The 20,746-nt window shown below is 43.5% G+C and overlaps 1 protein-coding gene across 3 annotated transcripts in view; it reads right to left on the reverse strand.

Moving 5' to 3' along the window:
* Positions 1–20,746, reverse strand: part of LOC124801998 (beta-arrestin-1) — a 522,503-nt gene that overhangs the window by 116,874 nt on the left and 384,883 nt on the right. For all 3 annotated transcript variants that reach the window (XM_047263118.1, XM_047263136.1, XM_047263127.1), the window contains exon 3: positions 4,528–4,558. In XM_047263118.1, coding sequence (XP_047119074.1) covers positions 4,528–4,558 — 31 coding nt within the window. The remainder of the gene's footprint in view (positions 1–4,527; positions 4,559–20,746) is intronic.

Below are 20,746 nucleotides of genomic sequence, written 5' to 3' on the forward strand. Positions count from 1 at the left end.
TGTTTGGGATATGGACCGTGACTTGTTAGTAGCTGCACCACACTTCGAGTAGGGGCAATGTCGCGCAGTTTCGAACCTGTCCCTCACGCTTGGGAATATACTGCAAATCCGCCTTTAAGTGCTTCTTGTGTCCCAGGCAGACTACCATTCATCTAACTTCCAGTCTCTTATATGTCTTACCAGTAACATGTGTTTCTGTGATGTCTTACACACGATCATATTGCTCACGCCCCAGCCAATACAGCGCCGCCCTGCAGCGTGCCGCGATATTCACTGGACACATCCCGAGGATTATCGGTAAACCCTCTATAGGTGTATTGCGAAAGAAACCGGTGATCGCTGAATTCGTCGCAGTATTCTTTTGTAGGTGCCTAGCCTATGGCGATGCACCCAGGAGCTGGCAACGAAGCCCACAATGGCGCTGAAGGTATCTTTGAGGTATGACCGCACAACATGCAACGGTAATTTATAGTAAGCAGTGCCAGTACGGGCAGTCTTGTACATAACTTCGGATACTTTCTGAGCAACAGATTTTACGTGTTCTAGAAAGTTTCTTTTCTCGTCTAGAAGAATGCCTAAATCCATACGAACAGTGCTCCGTTTGACAGGCATTCCGTCAAGCTTCAGGAAATGCTTTCCGGTAAGAGAAATTCTTCCTTTCAGAAGTATGTATGTGGTTTTACAAACAGCTAGAGTCAGTCAGTTGGTCTTGCACAACTGCTGAATATGAGGTAGCAAATTATTTGCCTTCTCCTCCAGTATCCCTGGAATATGCAGACGCAACTACTAGGATGCCATCTCCGTATGCGACAACACCTTGAATAGCATATGCCACGTGTAACAGATGTAATAGGGGGTCTCTACTAAGGTCCCAGAACAGTGGACCATTTATGGAGCCTTGAAGACAGCGCTTGGTGACCTTTTTGATTACCTTGCTCATCCCCGCTACCCACTGGACGCTATATCCACTACAATAATCTACAAAGCACTCATACAGACCTTTGGGGACCCTGACATATCTAAGGCGTGCGAACAATGCAGGCCACAAAAGATTGTCGAATGCGTTAGCGGTGTCAATCATGAGCGCGACTGCGTACGTCGTTGTCGGATCTTCTACAATCTGAAGAGCTCTATTAACCGCATCATGTACAGAGTTCCCTTTCTGAATTCCTGTTGACACTGGTTTAGACCCAAGATCTCCTTGTGCGTCTGCAACCGATCACAGAGCAGGCGTTAAACAACTTTGGCCAAGACGTTTAATATGCAAATAGGTCTGTAGCTCTTCGGTGATGTCTGGTCTTTATCTTTTCCCTTTTTAATTACTATCGTTCTAGCTGTTTTCCATATCGACGGATGCTACCTATTCGCAACGCCTCTTTTAGTAACGCTGTCAAATATTGCACTACAAGTGAACCTACCACCCGCACGACCTCTTGATAGAGGCCATCCAGACCAGCTGCCTTTCCAGTTTTGAGCTCGGAAATTGCGACAGCAACTTCTTCTTGAGCGACAGATATCACCAACGTCTATCTTTTGTTTTCATTATCTAGTTCATTTATAAGTTGTGGATATATTTCCGTAACTGTGTGTTTTATAACCAGAAAGTAGGACGGTTAGAAGATTTCTGCTGATTCACTCTATCCATCCTCCTTACAAATTTTGGACATAGTAGTAGGTCCCTTAACCTTTTCAGTCAATAATTTATAAGGCCTTCCCCAAATGCCAAATTGCAGTTGCCTTTGTAGAAATTTCTCCCAGTGTGTTCTTTTAGTTTCCTGAAGCAACATTTTGGAGCACATCTTAACTGCCCTGTATTCATGGAGCCTAGAAATGCGCTCTGATTGTCCTAGAGCATATTGATAAGCTGCTCTTCTCTACCTTACCCTTCGTCTCAGCGTGGAAAGTTCTGGGCTCCAAAAGATTGTAGCCTGACTGTTTAACTTTTCTTAGGCGTGTAAATGTCCGATACTGTTTGCGAGATTTCAGTTACTAGCCGCGCACCCAAGTCTACATAACTGGAAGCGATTCCATTGGAAATCGTGCAAGGTAGCCAGCTAAGCCATCCCAAACTGCTTTCCTGACGTCCAACCCAATCCTGCTTTCCTCTGCTTGTCTCCCTGTATTATTTTCATTTCCCCTTACGACGAAAATTGCCTTACGGTCACTGGATGTTAGGTACTGCAGCACTTGCCAACTATTAATCATAGCTGCTGCCATGTTAATGGCTACACCTGCTCGTCCCACGAATGTACCACAGTGACAGAACAAAATGTTACAAATCTGTTACTTCAAGGACAGCTCCAAGCCAAACGGCCAGTAGCGGACATTCCACTGAACCCAAACCACCCACATTTGCGACTTCAGTGTTGTCAAGCCAGAGCTCACTGAAGGTGGGTGGGGGGGGGGGGTGAGGTCTGTTTTGTTTCCTAATGAAGGCTGGTTCTGTCTCGGTGCCAGTAGAGGGCCTGCAACCAACCTGTCTGCGTAGTAGACACACTGGGCCTACATCTGGAGTTATGGTCTGAGGTGTGATTTCGTATAACAGCAGGAACACAGTCGTCGTTATCCCATGCACCCTGACTGCAAATTTGCACATTAATCTGGTGACTATCTGTTATGCCGCCATTCAAGAACAGCATTCCAGGGGGTGTTTTCCAAGAGGATAACGCACGCCCACGTAAAACTGTCGAAACCCAGCCTTCTATACAGTGTGTCGACATGTTGCCGTGGCGTGCTATATCACTAGATTTGACTCGGATTTAGCACATTTGGGACATCATCGGACAATTCCAGCCCCTCCACAAACAGCATTAACCGTCCCTGTACTGGCCGACCGAGTGCAACAGGCATGGAACTCCATCCCACAAACTGACATAGTGCCAAGAATAGTAGTGCCAAGTTATACCGAATAAAACTGGAAATTTCATTCGCAAAGACAGCGCTGCGTAACGGGATATTTATATTACATCTTGCTCTCAATAAATGGCACACTTTTTAAAACGTAAGAAAGTTTTTGCCGGTACAGCGTACCGTTGCGTACCGCCAGCAAAAAGCACTTGTCTACACTCCAGATAAATACAGTCTAAGAAACTTCTACACACTTCATTGTACAGTTCATGTTGAAATTTCTCTTTTTCAGAAAAGATTTTCTTGCTCTTTCTACTCTGTGCATGACATGCTCTGTACATCAGGCATGGTCAGTTATTTTGCTACGGTCATTTATTTTGCTACCGAAACAGCAGAACTCTTCTATTTTTAGTGTTTCATTTCCTAATCTAATTCTCTCAGCATCGCCTGATTAAATTTGACTACAGTCCAGGACCCTTGTTTTACTTTTGTTGGTATTCTTGTTATAATCTCTTTTCAAGGTACTACTCCGTTCAAATGATCTTCCAAGTCCTTCGTCATCTATGATAGAATTACGTCAGCGTCAAAAATTGAACTTTTTATTTCTTCCTCCTGAACATCACTTCCTTTTTACAACCTACTCGATCTAAGTACAGACTTAACAACACAGGGGTCAGGCTCCAATTCTGTCTCACTCCCTTATCGATTATCGCCTTCCTTTTGTTTCACAGGAGTAGTAACGGCAGTCTGGTTTCTCTTCAAATTGGAGATACCTTCGTTTCACGGCAGTCTGATTTCTTTTCAAATTGGAGATACCCTTTCGCTCTCTCTATGGCTTCCACGCGTGGCAGCATCACTGCAACATGTTCAGGACGCTAAACGAAACAGGGGGGGGGGGGGGGGGGGCAAATTCAGTTTTACAAAACAATGATTCCATGTTCTACACCATTTTTTAAAGACAACGAAGCTCATATGACGGCCATTACTGATGTGCTTTTTGGGAAGTCATCGTGGAGCTCCTTTAAATTTCCACTAGTTCTGTGGAGATGTTACATTTCAGATAGGCCAAGAGTGAAACGAAAACATGAACAGAATTGAATCAAATGAACAATCGAGTCTTCATCACCACTTAATAGGAGCTGCCAATCAATGTAACATGTACCTATACAGTTACGCAGTTTAATGAAAAAATTTGGCATATCTAGTTTCATTAACCGTTTTTGTGCCTGAACCGTTAAGTAATGTACTTCACTTTCAGCCCGATGAAAATGGTTAGTAAAAAAGAAGCTAGCTTCCTTTTACCCTCTACTCTGGTTCTGAAAGAAATAAATTATGAGATCAATTTAATAAAAGAGGTATCAGAAATGTATTAATTATATAAGATTCTGAACTGTTTCCACAGAAAATAAATCAGCCATTAAAGACATTTTACAACTGTGACGAACTAAAGAACAATGCTGATTCCCCTCAGTTGCCGAGGACACGGTTTCTTGATTTAGAAAAGGAAACGTTCTACGGCTTTCGAATCTTTTGACTCGCCAAGAATCGTACCAGTAACACAACTTCTCCATGTAAGGCAATCTCACTTTACGAAATATAAATGGTTTTCATGGAACTAGTATTAAGGAGTGTTTGTTAATTACAGTTAATTCGGTGCTAATGGAAGTGAATTCTACTTACCTTCCCATTCGGCGAACTCTTCTTGAAAACTCTGAAACAGGAAAGAACTGCATTTCAGAACAATCTTTAAGATATGTAACTAGTTTTACACACACACACACACACACTCTCTCTCTCTCTCTCTCTCTCTCTCTCTCTCTCTCTCTCTCTGTCTCTCTCTCGTTTCAAACTTTTTTTCTTGGGAGCTCGGGTCTCGAGTACTGAACCGGCTTGTCTAAGGACTGGTATTGTGGATCCGCCTGAAGCCAACTTTGGTGTTCACACGTAACGTTTGCAATAGCGCTTTACCACTGTTGGATACAGTGTTCCATTTCGTTGCGCTTTATTCTGATTGATTGTTTAGAATGTGTGATGCAGCTGTTCCTGGTCCATCGCGAAAGCTATCTGTGATTTTTGGAAACTAAAGCTCACTATCGACATCATATAGCAGTACAATGTCCGCCCCGATAGCTGAATGGTCAGCGTAACGGACTGCCGTCTTAGGGAGCCCTGGTTCGATTCCCGGCTGGATACACTCATGAGTTGTTCTCAGTCACTTTTTTGTATAAGCAAGAGTTTTGTCGTCTACGGACGGTATCGTAAGTTGTGAAAAGACAACTCAATACAGAGAACGGTCGTGAGACAACCAAGTCTCGGCCTACATAATTTATGTCAGTAAAACAGAAGAATACTTAAGATTAGGTGGGTAGATCACGTAAATAATGAGGTTCTGAACAGAACTGGGGAGAAGAGGAATTTGTGGCACAACTTGACTAGAAGAAGGGATCGATTGGTATGACACGTTCTGAGGCATCAGGGATCACAAGCTGAGTACTGGAGGGAAGCGTGGAGGGTAAAAATCGCAGAGGGAGCCCAAGAGATGAATATACTACGCAGATTCAGAAGTATGTAGGTTGCAGTAGTTATTCGGAGATGAAGATGCTTGCACAGGATAGAATAGCATGGAGAGCTGCATCGAAGCAGTCTCTGGACTGAAGACAACTACAACAATGAGTTTTGTAACATTTCTTTTGCCGAATGTAGTGATAGCTCTTAATTATAAAGCACAGATGTCTACAGATTTTAATTCGGTGCTGCACCAGGATTTCACTAACGAAATATGTTCTAAAGAAATTAGTGAGCCTAGTACGACGGCGTCGACGAGAGGGAGGGAGGGGGTGCTCCGTGGGAACAATATCTTAAATCACTCATCTAAGAGTTTCCATCTGACTCTCGGTGGGCGGTAGGAAAACACTGCAAGCGTCGCACCGACTACACATCAGCGTTCACCGCAGCTTTTAGTTGTATGAAAGAAACAAGAAGCGTAGTTGCTTTTCAACACTTTCGGAACATTCAGAACATACAGCGTCGAAAATAACGATGATATGCCGTTGTCATAGTTGAGTGGTTCTGAAAACAGTTTTTTATTGATTGCGTGAAGTAGTACCAATTACACCAGCAACAAAGAATATTCATTGAACTATAGACCGGGACAAGCTGCTCATAACTTTAGCTCTACTTTCTTTTGTTAATTTGTTGTGGCTTTCCAATCATTTCATGTAATTTTCAGATATTTCTTCAGTAAAACCGAAAGCATTTCTTTTTACCATTCCTTTTCTGCGCTAACGCACTCTGGTCTTTTCAGATTGTTAAGTAAGGTTAAGCTGTGCCTTACTTTTCTGTTTGCTGCGTATTTGTCGGTCTAAAGCGATTTTGAAATCTTTGACGGGTTTTCAAGTTAAATATTTCGTTGCTACACAAGACATACGAGATTTTTAAAATTATTCATTAGGTGTTTTCCGAAACAAATGTTACGTAACGGTGAACCAAGCGTTTGTAAATGCCAGTATGTCCCATTAACGCGCCTCATGACATAGCTTTGAGAATGTTCGACTGCGAGCACTCATGATACACGGTAGAACAGCCAAGGATTTTTACATGTCGGATGGACTGGGACACTATCCACCCAATAAAGGGTGACAATTTGTACTTATTCAAACTTAAAGTAATAGTCCCATTACTACAGCTAATATTAACATTCTATCATCACCGTCAGCTTATGACCCGTTTAGGCGCACGATAGTGCCACCGCAATTAGCACTGTTTTACAATTTGTGGTCGCCTCCAGCTAGGAGTCAAGTCGCGAAGACATAATTATTTTCCTGAATATTTAACAACGTAAAATCATGCAAATCCGTTGTCGTCGTCCCCCCCTCACACACACACACACACACACACACACACACACACACACACACAGTGGAACCCATCACCTCTACATCGTACCACTTATGCTCTGCCGTCACGACATCAGAACAAGTGAATCCTGTTGGAAAGCTCTAAAATCATTGTATATTTCGGCGAACGCATTTAAGTCTGAAAAAGGAACGAGGATTCATGTCGCCGATAAAATCGTTAGCGGAAGAGCACAATCTGGAAAGGGGAAAGGAATCGACCGTGTTGGTCTCGGTCTCAGCATTTGGATTTCAGCTATCGTATTTTACAAAGGGAGTCACACGACATTGCGCTACCTCTTTCGGTTTTGTGGCGGCGTCTTTGGTCTCGACCCACGAACATACACTGATGAGCGAAAGACCTAAGCACACATGCGGAGCGGGGACAAATGATGAATTATTATAGTGACGATACGTACTGCAAAAAAGGTAAATCCACTGAAATACGCGACATGATGTCCACACTTCATCACAGAATCTAGAGGAAAGTCACAGCAGAAGACTCTGATGTGTTTGTATTTTGCGCCACGAAAGCGTTGATTGCAGTGAAACAACACATACGGGAAACTACTACTACTACTACTACTACTACTACTACTACTACTTCAATTTCCTTACGCTCTCAAGCGTCAGGGTAGCCGCAATCTAGCCATTTCTTCCAGTCCGCTTTATTCTGACACAATCTCTTCTTTTCCACGATTGTTTTTTTCCATACCTTTGTCCCAGTTTCTAGACCCCGCCGTCCGTGATACAGGGTCTCCCACGCCCAGCTCCTCCCTGCATACGCATTTCAAATATTGTACTTGTTTAGCTCTTCTTTCCTCTCCCATCTCTCTTAACGTGCCCATACTACCTCAACTGACGCTTCTTAACCACCTCACTCACTGCGTTTTCTGTCCAGCCTCTTTTCGCATTCTTCCATTTCTAACTTGCTCTCTCCTGGTCTTTCCTACTGCTCTCCTCATGAACTTCAGTAAAGCTACTTAGGTGTTTCTCCCGTAGTACCAAACTCTCCATACCAGACGCTATAATTGGTGCTATAATTGCATACTAAATTTGCATTTTGCCTTTCCTGCTGATCTCTTTCTACCCTACTACTGAGTTATTTATCTGACAGTATGCTGCGAATGTTTTCTTAGGTCTATTTGGACCTCTTTAGAATGTCTTGGCTACTGATGCAAGAATATGTAATCTGTCCACTCTTCCACGGGGCTTTTCATTACAGAGTATACTGGGTTGTTGTTCGTGTGTGTTTTGAAACACACAATTTGCTTTTACCTGCATTCATATCATTCCTCTTTAGTTCTTCATGCCATTCCATTACAGCTTGCTGAAGTCTTTCTGGTGTGTCAGCCACCAATACAATATCTGCGTACAGCCATGTTTGCAGGTAAACTGGTCATAGTCTCCACATTCGAACATTTGTTCTTTAGGTTCGCGTCTTCTACGTTTGTTACTTCATCTAGAACGCTGTTGAAGAATAAGGGACTGAGGCTATCACCTTGCTCGAGTCCTTTCTCCAATGGGATTCTCTTAATTTTTCAAGATCATTAAGAACCACTTCCACTGATTGTTCATACGCATTCTTCACAGTATTTATCAGTTTCATCGGTATCTTCTTGGCTGTCAGTGTTTCCCGCCCATACTCCCTTGGCTCGGAGTAGCTTTAAGATTGAGAAACGCGGGATAAAGATCCCTGTGCTTGGCTATGTTGTTCTCCATAAGCGTTTTTATAATTTTTAAATGTGGTCCCGCATCTGCCGCCCTGCCGTAAAACAGCCTGCTCCTCCTCCGCATCCTCTTCCACCGCCCTTCTCAGGCGCCTCTCCAGCACAGGAGTATAGACTTTATAAACTACTGACGATAGACAGATAGCCCCGTAGTAATCAAAGTCATGTATTTTCCTCTTTTTATGCAACTATATAATTAAATTGTTCTTCCATTCATTTGAGATACTATTATCCTCCCACAGTTACTGGAACAACTTAGTAATTCCTTTAACACCTCTGCATCACCATACTTCATTATATCTGGAGCTACCCCATCGGGTCCGCAGTCTCGCCTTTTCTAACTTGGTCAACCGCAGTTTCTGCCTCCTATTCTTATATCTCTCCTTCCATTTCTTTGTTTTGCATAGTTTCATATTGTCCGACAACAATTCCTTCTTCGTATACTATCTTTATTTCTTTTAACTGTTCTTCACAGTGTCTCCATCACAACTCAAGCACTGCTGCAAACTGACATTTATTTTTCCTTGTTTGCTTCCCATCTTTCCCTCTCAGTTATTTAACGGTTTACCAGACGTTCTTTATACTTTTCTCTCGTGTCCTGCCCTCCATGTCCCCAAATTCCCTAAGATTTCCTTTTAGGTTTCTTCATTATTCTTTTACTTCATTCCTTCTTTCCCTACTCCATCCTGTCTTCTTCCGTATTATATGCCATGTATCTTTAACAGGTTTCCTTCCTATCCATCATCCGCTTTAGTTCCTCATTCCACAAAGTACTCCTTGTCTTCCTTGTATCTGCTACTACATTCCAACAAACAATTTCTGCTCACTGCAGTGATAATGATTTCAATCTAATCCACATGACACAAATATCCTCATCGTCACTAGTTCTACCTTGCAACTTTTTTCCTCTTTCTCCTGAAATTATTTCAGCTTGATGAATTTAATAGTTTTTTTTTTGGTTAACTGGTTTCCTGAACCTAGTGTCCGTCGCCTATTGTTCTGGTCCTTGTATAACCTTCAGATATACAGAAAACATGAAATAATTACGTTTACAGACCAATATCGCAAGCTATTCTAAAGTGCCAGATATGTACCTATGTTGAAACATAGTACGAGGTGCATCCTACATGAACAGCAATGATGGCATTTTGGCATGGAGTCGATACATGGCGAATACGAGGTCTGTTCAGATAATTCCGGAACTCTGCCACGCAAAATTTTTCTGTGCCTACCTTTTGCTTTTTGTGCGTGGTCTCCTTCGAAATACCGCTCCCAGCGCCGTTTCCACTTATGGAAGCAGTTTTGGTAGGCCTCTTGATGGATAGCGCGAAACGACGTCTGCGAATTTTCTTTTATCTCGTCTAAGTTTCATATCTTCGTCTTTTCAACGGGGTTTTCAACCTCGGAAATATAGAAGGTCCACAGGGGCCTGGTCTGGTGAGTACGGAGGATAAGACATCACAGTGATTTCGTTTTTTGCGCAGCAGTCGCGTACAAATAGGGATGAACGTGCGGGTGAGTTATCGTGATGCAAGAGCCATGAATTGCTTCGCCACATTTCAGGCCGTTTCCTTCTCACATTTTTTCGCAGGCGTCCCAACACGTCGCACCCTCTAACATTTTGCCCCTGTGGCACGAATTCATGATGAACTTATACTTCAAGTCAAAGAAAACTATCAGCATGTCTTTGAGATTTGACCTGACCTGACGTGCTTTCTTTGGTCTTTGAGAACCTCTCTCAACCTACTGTGAAGATTGTATCTTGGTCTCAACATTGTAACTGGAGCCGCACGTCTCATCAACTGTTGTGATTCTCTTAAGGAATATTTCATTCTCATTTGCCTGATCCAGAAGCTCTTCACAGATTGCGAGGCGAAAGCCTTTCTGGTTGCGATTCGTGAGCCGTGGGACGAACGTGGCGGCAACCTGATGCATTCCAAGATGCTGTGTCAGTATTTCATGACATGATCCAACTGAAATGTTACAGTCTTCTGCAATCTCTCTGACAGTCAGTCTTCGATTGACTCGCACAATTTCGTTGACGTTCCTAACATGAGCGCCGTCGGTAGACATCGAGGGCGTCTTGAATGAGGGTCATCTATTACTTCTGTCTAGCCATTTTTAATCAGTGTGAACCATTCGTAACACCGAATACAGATTAAGCACTCAACACCAAAGGCTTCCGGCATCATTTGGTGTCTCTCTGTAAAGGTTTCCTTGAGTTTCACACAACAGCATTTCGCTCCAACACACCATTGTTGTTGTTGATGTTGTGGTCTTCAGTCCTGAGACTGGTTTGATGCAGCTCTCCTGTGCAAGCTTCTTCATCTCCCAGTACTTACTGCAACCCACATCCTTCTGAATCTGCTTAGTGTATTCATCTCTTGGTCTCCCTCTACGATTTTTACCCTCCACGCTGCCCTCCAATGCTAAATTTGTGATCCCTTGATGCCTCAGAACATGTCCTACTAACCAGTCCCTTCTTTTTGTCAAGTGTGCCACATACTCCTCTTCTCCCCAATTCTATTCAATATTTCATCGTTAGTTATGTGATCTACCCATCTAATCTTCAGCATTCTTCTGTAGCACCACATTTCGAAAGCTTCTACTCTCTTCTTGTCCAAACTATTTATCGTCCATGTTTCACTTCCATACATGGCTACACTCCATAGAAATACTTTCAGAAACGTCTTCCTGACACTTAAATCTATACTCGATGTTCCAACACACCATTGGCGCAAAATTACGAATGTTTTGAAATTTTTGGAACGGACTTCGTGCTCCATCACGTCATGTTACTCTACGTTTGTTCGACATGTTCCCGTTGTTCTGTAAGAGTTGTGGGCAGAAAGGCTGCACAAGTCACTTGTCTCTAAACGAGCATACGAGTATGTGGGATTAAATGGGGCAACACACAATCGCCGGCCAGGAAGGTCGACGCACAACTTGCAAAGGGATTGGAGTTTCACGAACACACACACACACACACACACACACACACACACACACACACACACACAGAGAGAGAGAGAGAGAGAGAGAGAGAGAGAGAGAGAATTCTAAGCAATGTACCGATTCACGAGTATGGCCGTTATGGTTCTTAATACACAGTCCATTTTAGCATAGATGAAGTTTGCACTAAGATGTGCGGCATTAGCCTTAGAAAGCGATGATCCTGTGCAGGTCTGACTTACCAAACAACTCTTTACCGAGTACAATCCGATTTAGGTCCATTCGTTGGATGCAATACGAGGTATCGACGAAGAGTCGACGCCACTTTGCTCTAATCTGCCTTTAATGATCGTGGCGGCAGTTACCTGTCAAACCGCATCTGCACGCACTTCCATGTCAATTCCCAAGGGCGTAGCTCTTAATAGACTGTAGGCAGACATGGCAATATAGCATCGAACGCTCCCGTGGCGGAAGGCAATCTGGCGGTACCCGTCTGGGGCGTCTCAGTAAATGGACTTGTTAGCTTGGGCGGAAAATCAAAACACACACACACACACACACACACACACACACACACGGTTGACACATGGATGATATGTGGGGTAATTAACATGTGGCTTTGGCAATAGAACGCGTCACCTCACTCCCTAAGCTATTAACTTCTGTAATACATTTGGTCAGGTAATAAGCGAACAAATAATCCATGCTCCCACGAGACATGGAATAAAGATATTATTACATGCTGACACGAGTTCAAGGAGTCCTGCAGCTCATAAGGTTTTTGAACTTGCAAGTTTTACTCCCACTAAGCTATTCGTATGTTGCGAATTTTTAGGACCTATGTGAGATGGAAAATCTGTTGCCTTCTACGACGTTTTAAAGATTTTATTACAACTTCTTTTAGCCCTTTAAAGAGCACATGGAACCACTTGTTAGCTTTAGTCTTCTTCTTGCTCTATCCCCTGAGACCAAACAACAATCTAAACAATGGTTTACAAGGGAGAATCTACACCTACAAAGGCGAAGACCATTCCTTCGGCCGGAAAGGTTATAGCGCTGTCTTTTGCGATTCGCGAGGGATAATCCTCATCGACTATCTGGAAAAGGGTAAAACTATTACAGGTGCACATTATTCATAGTTATTGGACCGTTTGAAAACCGAGCTTCAAGAAAAGCGCCGGCGATTGGACCGCAATAAAGTCCTTTTGAATCAAGACAATGCACCAGCACACACCTCAGCAGTTTTAGTCACAAAATTAATGGAAATAGGATTCTAACTCGTTTCACATCCCCCCTATTTTCCAGACTTAGCTCCCTCGGACTACTATTTGTTCCCCAATTTGAAGAAATAGCTGGTGGGCAAAGATTTTATTCAAACGAGGTGATGATTGCAGCAACTAATAGCTATTTTGCATACTTTGATATTTCCTATTATTCGGAAGGGATCAACAAATTAGAACAGCGTTGGACGAAATGCATAAGTCTAAAAGGAGACAATGTCGAAAAAGAAAAAAGGTTTACCCCAAACACGTAAGTAGTTTTTATTTTTTCACGGACTTTTCAAACACCCCTCGTACTACCGCCATCTGTGTATGCGCACATCGCTATCCCATGATTTGCGTCACCTCAATGGTTAATTAATACATTAAACTAATAATAGTGTCACAACAGAAACCGCGATAACTTCACACCCCTCAATCAGGCAGAAACACTGGTAGCAGTTGCGACCTCTAAAAACACAAATATCTGACGACAAGATTACAAGATGAAATAGAAAATAACTCTACAAGCGTTAGAACATCCTCAGCCATTATCATACCGATCTGGAAGACTTTTAACACTGGTCGAACACGCATGTTTCCAGACTGAAACACACTAATTTACGACAGCAATACATGATTAGGTCATTGCAACGAAGAACTACCGGAATTATATGCTGGGAGAGCAAGAAATAGTTGATAAATGCAGGACGTGTGGGGATAAGAAAGAATTATCACACGTGGCATCTGGGTATAAAACCCTGGAACCCACACAATATTTTGGAAGTCGTGAAGAAATCGCCACACCTCACACTAACGATTGTGGTTGTGGTGGTGGCGGACATTAATTCCAAGTCGAACGAAAGTTCAGTCATTTAAAATCCGTTGTGTGGTGAATACCTCCACACAATTTGATAAACCTCGAACTGGTAATTCTTAGTTTAACATTTTTCATTTCCGTCAATGTAATATGCCAACCATCTGCATTGAAAAGACTGGCAAATACTGGATTCTGACAAATTAGTAACTGTCGTACTGAATCAGAAGTTGTGCACATCGTCCCTGTTGTAACGTGACACACTGGAGTTAACCAAAGGCAAACTGAACGCCCCACATGACATAAAATGCACCTTTAAGACTTTGGCAACTGCTGAATGCCTGGAGAAATGTTCGTCGGGTTCTCAGAGTGAAAACATAAGCTCATCCGCCAAAAATTTCGTCACTTTTTAAAGGAGCACAATAGTCAGTTTTGTGGTGCGACGTAGAATTAGCGGAAGTCGGTGGTGTCACCATTCACCAATGACGTAAATTATCGCAATCGATTGGTGAATATGTTGTGAACCACAGACTTTTCCAATTGTTACACACACGTGAACAGGTCCCAAAGGCCGCTTCGTCCAGCCCTTAGTAAGAAGGAGTAACGAAATATTTCATTAATATAAAATCTCATCACAGACTGGAAATGTACAAGAGATTACGAACCAAATGACAACGCGCTCGCACACGCACGCACACACGTGCACACACACGTAAATTTGCCCAACATTCCGAATCGATCGAGGCGCGCCACCAAAAATGACCGCAAGATTAGATGATTCAGATAATTTTGAGATTACTGGAAATCAATATATTACAATAGTCCGAAGTTCGCACATTCGTTAAGAAGAAAGAAAGGGGCTGTTGCGTTCGAACTTGCTTCCTGATTACGTCATCACGGAAGAACTTTCCTCCTTCCCCCCCCCCCCCCCCCCCTCTGAGCATCGGGATTAGCGCTACTCTGACCTAGCCAACGTAAGAAACTGAAGTCCCCCTGCCGCTCAGCAGTAAAACGGCAGGTCAGGCCTGCCTCTCCGATAAGGTTGGCGAAACGGATAATATTTTGCAGAGGAGGCATACTGAATAAGGAAATAAAATAGACTGAGACACGTTCTCCAGCCCACGCTGTGGGTACAGTTCATAGTGGAGATGGAAGTGCAACTCTACCGCCATCTTAGTTGCAACAAATGCTGAACTTCGTTACTTGGGAGTTAAACACTCACTCTAAACTGGCGATGATAATCCGGTCGTATTTCGAGAAGACGCATGCGACTTCCGCAATCGCTGTAACACGCAATCATAGCCGGTTCTGCAAGCAGTATGACACCAACATGCTGACGCTTCCGTGATAAGCAACGCTCACATGCCCTCGCGACTTCTATCTGGTCTCTATTACTGCCATGGCTCATTACCTTCTTACTTACTTACTTACTTAAGGTTAGTTCTGTTTCAATATATCAAGGAATTTTCCCTGTGAGATGGAACGACCTCCTGCCGTTATTTTTTGCGAACTTTTAGGTATTCTTCTCCCGTTGTGGTGCCGCTACCCTGTCTTTGAGCAAAAGTTGTCAAGTCTTTTGAAAAAGTAATAAGAAGAGCAAGAAAGCAGACATGGAACGTTGGGTTAACAGTCACCAGTGAGACGACAGGTAGGTCACAGTAACACACAAGTGGACTGCGAGGCGAGAATATCCGTGTGCAGCAGTAAACTGCAGCGCAGAGCGGTAACTGCGTAGTGAGTGGGGCGATGTCACCACACCAGGGGAAGTGTTGTTGTGGGCGACTTTACTAGCTGCTGGGATTTAGTGGAACAAATGGGCGCCAGAGGCACAGAAGTACCGCACTGGACACCGCCAGCAGCAGCAATGGATTCGAGACCGGGCTGCGCCTGCCGCCAGCAGCAAGGCCCTTCACGAGACTAGGTGCCACAGCCCGGCCGACCTGTTATCCACGCTGCCGTAAGACTCCTGCCAGTAGCAGCAACCTGTAACCCACGCACAGCCGTCTCAACGTGCTGCTGCTGTGACGCGTGCGGAGCAAGGGCTGCCAGGGTTCACGCTACCCTGCCGTCAGCATAGCAGGGTGCAAGTTGCTGCCCTTACGTCAGCGTCGGCCAGGGACAATAGAAAAGTCTGTGTTTGCCTCATCGAGCTGTGACACACCATACATTATAGTTACAGCCAGTTAAGCACATCATTCACCCCACACAACCCATCAACGTGGATAGCTTATTGGTTCCAACAGTAGCACAGAATTTTGGATTCTCGGCTTTTACCACACTGTAAAGGCTGCCTGGGTTCCCAGCAGAAGGCCCTTGTTCACACGACACACAAATCTGCTCTTCTTCAATGGTCCAGATTTGGACAGTAAGATATGAAGGCGTGTAATGCCATACGAGAAGTAGCGATGTTGCCTGTATTCAACAGTTCAAGGAGTCGAGTACACCGACGAATTAAAAGGGTGTTTAACCTGGAGTGTTTGGACAGTGTGGTTCAGCCAGAGTTGACTCTGTGATGTTTATCGTACCATGATTTGAGCCCACTCATTCAGATTACTGGAAACATAAACCAGGATATTCATTTTAAATTTGTCTGTGACCAAGCGTAACTTTTGTCCCACATTTTCATGGTGGGTAAGCTGTGGACAGTCCCGACTTCCAAGACGATAACGTCCATGTTTTAAAAGTGCTGCAGATGGATGGTTTTGGCATCTTGATATAATCAACAAATATAAAATATGCGGTTTGCTTCATAATGGCTGGCTTAATGGATAACATACTTTTTAAAATAAGCAACTAAAACCACAGGAGTTTCCATTAAAAATTGATCTGAGTATTCATTGGGTTTTTCAACTATAAACATATCAAACATTAAAAATGGGATTAAAATAAAGATAAGTATGCATTCTAACTAGTTCTGATTAAACTAACGTCGAAATTGCTAATCATAATAAAGTGCCCACGCAATCAGTGACAAAATAATTGTAATAATAATGCCCTTATACTTAGCAGGTTATGTATCGCACCTCGACTGGCCCTCTAAAGCAACCGATCTTAATCCAATAGCAACTGTCTAGGGCTGTTTGGGACAGGGGGTGAAAAGCAACAATCAACATCCCCGCAACTCTGTAGTTGTAGGAAATCTAATGGTCAGTAAGCGGCTTCAGCTGTATATGGCATAGCTTGATAAACTTATGGATTCTCTTCCTCGCCGAAATGAGGCCATTATCAAAGCTAGAGCTGGTGTTATACGGTGTTAGCGTGACGTTCCCAGTTGTGACAAAGTTTTTGTCCGATGTGCTTAGTTAACTTCGTGACAAAAAATTTGGGGGTAAATCTGGACAGTCCCTTAGACTGGACTGAACACACAACTGCAGCCCGAGAGAAAGTGTCAGCATTACTTCATTCCCTGCATAGATATAAAAAAGTTATTTCGTTTCGAGCTTAAAAAGAAGCTCGGAGAGTCACTAATGCTCCCCATTACTTAACTATGGTGACGCTAATCTCTAAGGACTTTCGCACGAAACACTCTTACACCACATTCTGAAAAGCATAGCAGAAATACTGTTTCTCAACTTAGTAAAATCCCCTGTACCACCACAAACACAGCCATGTTCTCTAAAATTTTCCGTGTAGGAAACCCGACTTAAGACAACCTCCTTCAAAATCTCACAGAAATTAAATTCCTTAAAAACTCCAACAGAAAGCAAATGGGCCTTGTATAACAACAGCCATCTCTCCCACGTAACAGCCTGTAGCTCAGTCTCACCAATCCCTTCCCCATAGCTTTTTCCATCTTCTTGTCGGCAGACTTCTACATTTAAATTCTATTCTTTCCTAACAGCCAGTCACTGTCACTTAAATCATTTCCTCTTTCTATCCCTTCCGATTACGATAGTACTAAACATGCTCTCAAATGTGCTAAAATAATGTGTACCACTCTTAATGCCTATTACTACAATGAAGAGCCAATTTGGTACGCATGCCTAATATCGTGTAGGTCCCCCGCGAGCACGCAGAAGTGCCGCAACACGACGTAAGATGGACTCGACTAGTGTATGAAGTAGTGCTGGAGGGAACTGACACCATGATTCCTGCAGGGCTGTCCATAAATCCGTAGGAGTGCGAAGGGGTGGAGGCCTCTTCTGAACAGCGCGTTGCAAGGCATTCCAAATATGCTCAATAATATTCATGTCTGGAGAGTTCGGTGGCAAGCAGAAGTGTTGAAGCTCAGAAGAGTGTTCCTGAAAGCACACTGTAGCAATTCTGAACGTGTGGGGTTAGGCACCGTCCTGCTGGAATTTCCCAAGTCTATCGGAATGCACAATGGACATGAATGGGTGCAGATAATCACACAAGATGCTTACATTCCACATCACTCCAACTGCACACGCCCCATACCATTACAGAGCCTCCACCAGCTTGAACAGTCCCCAGCTGACATGCAAGGCCCATTGACTTATGAAGTTGTTTCTACACCCGTAAACGTCCATCCGCTCGATGCGATCTGCAACGAGACGTACTCTACCAGGCAACATGTTTCCAGTCGTCAACGGGCCCAGGCGAGACGTAAAGCCTTGTGTCGTGCAGTCGTCAAGGGTACACCAGTGGGCCTTTGGCTCCGAAAGCCCAATCGATGATATTTCGTTGAATGGTTCGCGCGCTGACACTTGTTGATGGCCCTGCATTGAAATCTGCAACGATTTGCGGAATGGTTGCATTTCTGTCACGTTGAACGACTATCTTCAGTCGTCGTTGATCCCGTTCTTGCAGGAACTTTTTCCGGCAGCAGCAATGTCTAAGATCTGATGTTTTATCGGATTCCTGATATTCACGGTACACTCGTGAAATGGTCATATGGGAAAATCCTCACTTCATTGCTACCTCGGAGACGCTGTGTCCCATTGCACGTGCGCCGACTATCACACCGCGTTCGAACACACTTAAATCTTGATAACCTGTCACTGTAGCAGCAGTAACCGATCTAACAACTACACCAGACACTTTTTCTCCTATATAGGGGGAGGAGGACGACAGTTCAATCCCACGTCCGTGATTTCCCTAAATCGCTCGAGGCAAATGCCGGGATGGTTCCTTTGAAACGTCACGGCCGACTTCCTTCCCCGTCCTGCCCTAATCCGATGAGACCGATGACCTCGCTGTCTGGCCTTTCCCCTAACAACCCACCCACCCCCCTTATATAGGCTGCCAACCGCACCGCCGTATTCTGCCTGCTTAAATATATCTGTATTTGAATACAGATGCCTATATCAGTTTCTTCGGCGCTTCAGTGTATTGTGGTATTACTATTATTATTTTTTCCTCTTTGCATTTTGTCCATCGAGGGACCACATTAATTCGTGTCAGCTACATTTCTTCTGGTTATTCCCCGTGTCCAATATTCTTTCATTCTCATACTTCACAACCTTGTTCACTATTCTGTCGAGAAATATTTTGTTCTGGTCTAGTTCTGTGCTCGAAGACTGAACGCCTCATTTTTTAAAATTCAAAAATCACCCTGTTGTATATATCTGATTCCTGTATTCCTGTTATTATTATTATTTATTTTTTTAAATAACTCAGACGTTATGTCTGGTCAAAAATGGAAAGTGACGCGTACCTTGATCAAGCGTGACTTCCTTTTAACTGAACGGTATATGTTATATTGTACTTAGGAACTTTCGGGTAATTGAACATGTATCAATAATTACGGATTTCTGTAGCTGTATATATAAGTTTGGATGTAGCTGTATTGCAATGATGTACTGGTGGATATTGTGTGGTATGACTCCTGCAGTTGGTAGTATAATTGGTATAATGTCAACTTTATCCTGATGCCACATGTCCTTGACTTCCTCAGCCAGTTGGATGTATTTTTCAAATTTTTCTCCGGTTTTCTTTTGTATATTTGTTGTATTGGGTATGGATATTTCGATTAGTTGTGTTAATTTCTTCTTTTTATTGGTGAGTATGATGTCAGGTTTGTTATGTGGTGTTGTTTTATCTGTTATAATGGTTCTGTTCCAGTATAATTTGTATTCATCATTCTCCAGTACATTTTGTGGTGCATACTTGTATGTGGGAACGTGTTGTTTTATAAGTTTATGTTGGAAGGCAAGCTGTTGATGTATTATTTTTGCTACATTGTCATGTCTTCTGGGGTATTCTGTATTTGCTAGTATTGTACACCCGCTTGTGATGTGATCTTCTATTTCTATTTGTTGTTTGCAAAGTCTGAATTTATCTGTTGTGGTATTGGGATCTTTAATAACATGCTACTGTAATATCTGGTGTTTATTGTTTGATCCTGTATTGCAATCATGAATCCTTCTGTCTCACTGTATATATTGCCTTTTCTTAGCCATGTGTTGGATGCGTCTTGATCAATGTGTGGCTGTGTTAGATGATACGGGTGCTTGCCATGTAGTGTTTTCTTTTTCCAATTTACTTTCTTTGTATCTGTTGATGTTATGTGATCTAAAGGGTTGTAGAAGTGGTTATGAAATTGCAGTGGTGTAGCCGATGTATTTATATGAGTGATTGCTTTGTGTATTTTGCTAGTTTCTGCTCGTTCTACACTCCTGGAAATTGAAATAAGAACACCGTGAATTCATTGTCCCAGGAAGGGGAAACTTTATTGACACATTCCTGGTGTCAGATACATCACATGATCACACTGACAGAACCACAGGCACATAGACACAGGCAACAGAGCATGCACAATGTCGGCACTAGTACAGTGTATATCCATCTTTCGCAGCAATGCAGGCTGCTATTCTCCCATGGAGACGATCGTAGAGATGCTGGATGTAGTCCTGTGGAACGGCTTGCCATGCCATTTCCACCTGGCGCTTCAGTTGGACCAGCGTTCGTGCTGGACGTGCAGACCGCGTGAGACGACGCTTCATCCAGTCCCAAACATGCTCAATGGGGGACAGATCCGGAGATCTTGCTGGCCAGGGTAGTTGACTTACACCTTCTAGAGCACGTTGGGTGGCACGGGATACATGCGGACGTGCATTGTCCTGTTGGAACAGCAAGTTCCCTTGCCGGTCTAGGAATGGTAGAACGATGGGTTCGATGACGGTTTGGATGTACCGTGCACTATTCAGTGTCCCCTCGACGATCACCAGTGGTGTACGGCCAGTGTAGGAGATCGCTTCCCACACCATGATGCCGGGTGTTGGCCCTGTGTGCCTCGGTCGTATGCAGTCCTGATTGTGGCGCTCACCTGCACGGCGCCAAACACGC

Source organism: Schistocerca piceifrons, chromosome 1 (assembly GCF_021461385.2).
Source record: "Schistocerca piceifrons isolate TAMUIC-IGC-003096 chromosome 1, iqSchPice1.1, whole genome shotgun sequence".
Lineage (NCBI taxonomy): Eukaryota > Metazoa > Arthropoda > Insecta > Orthoptera > Acrididae > Schistocerca > Schistocerca piceifrons.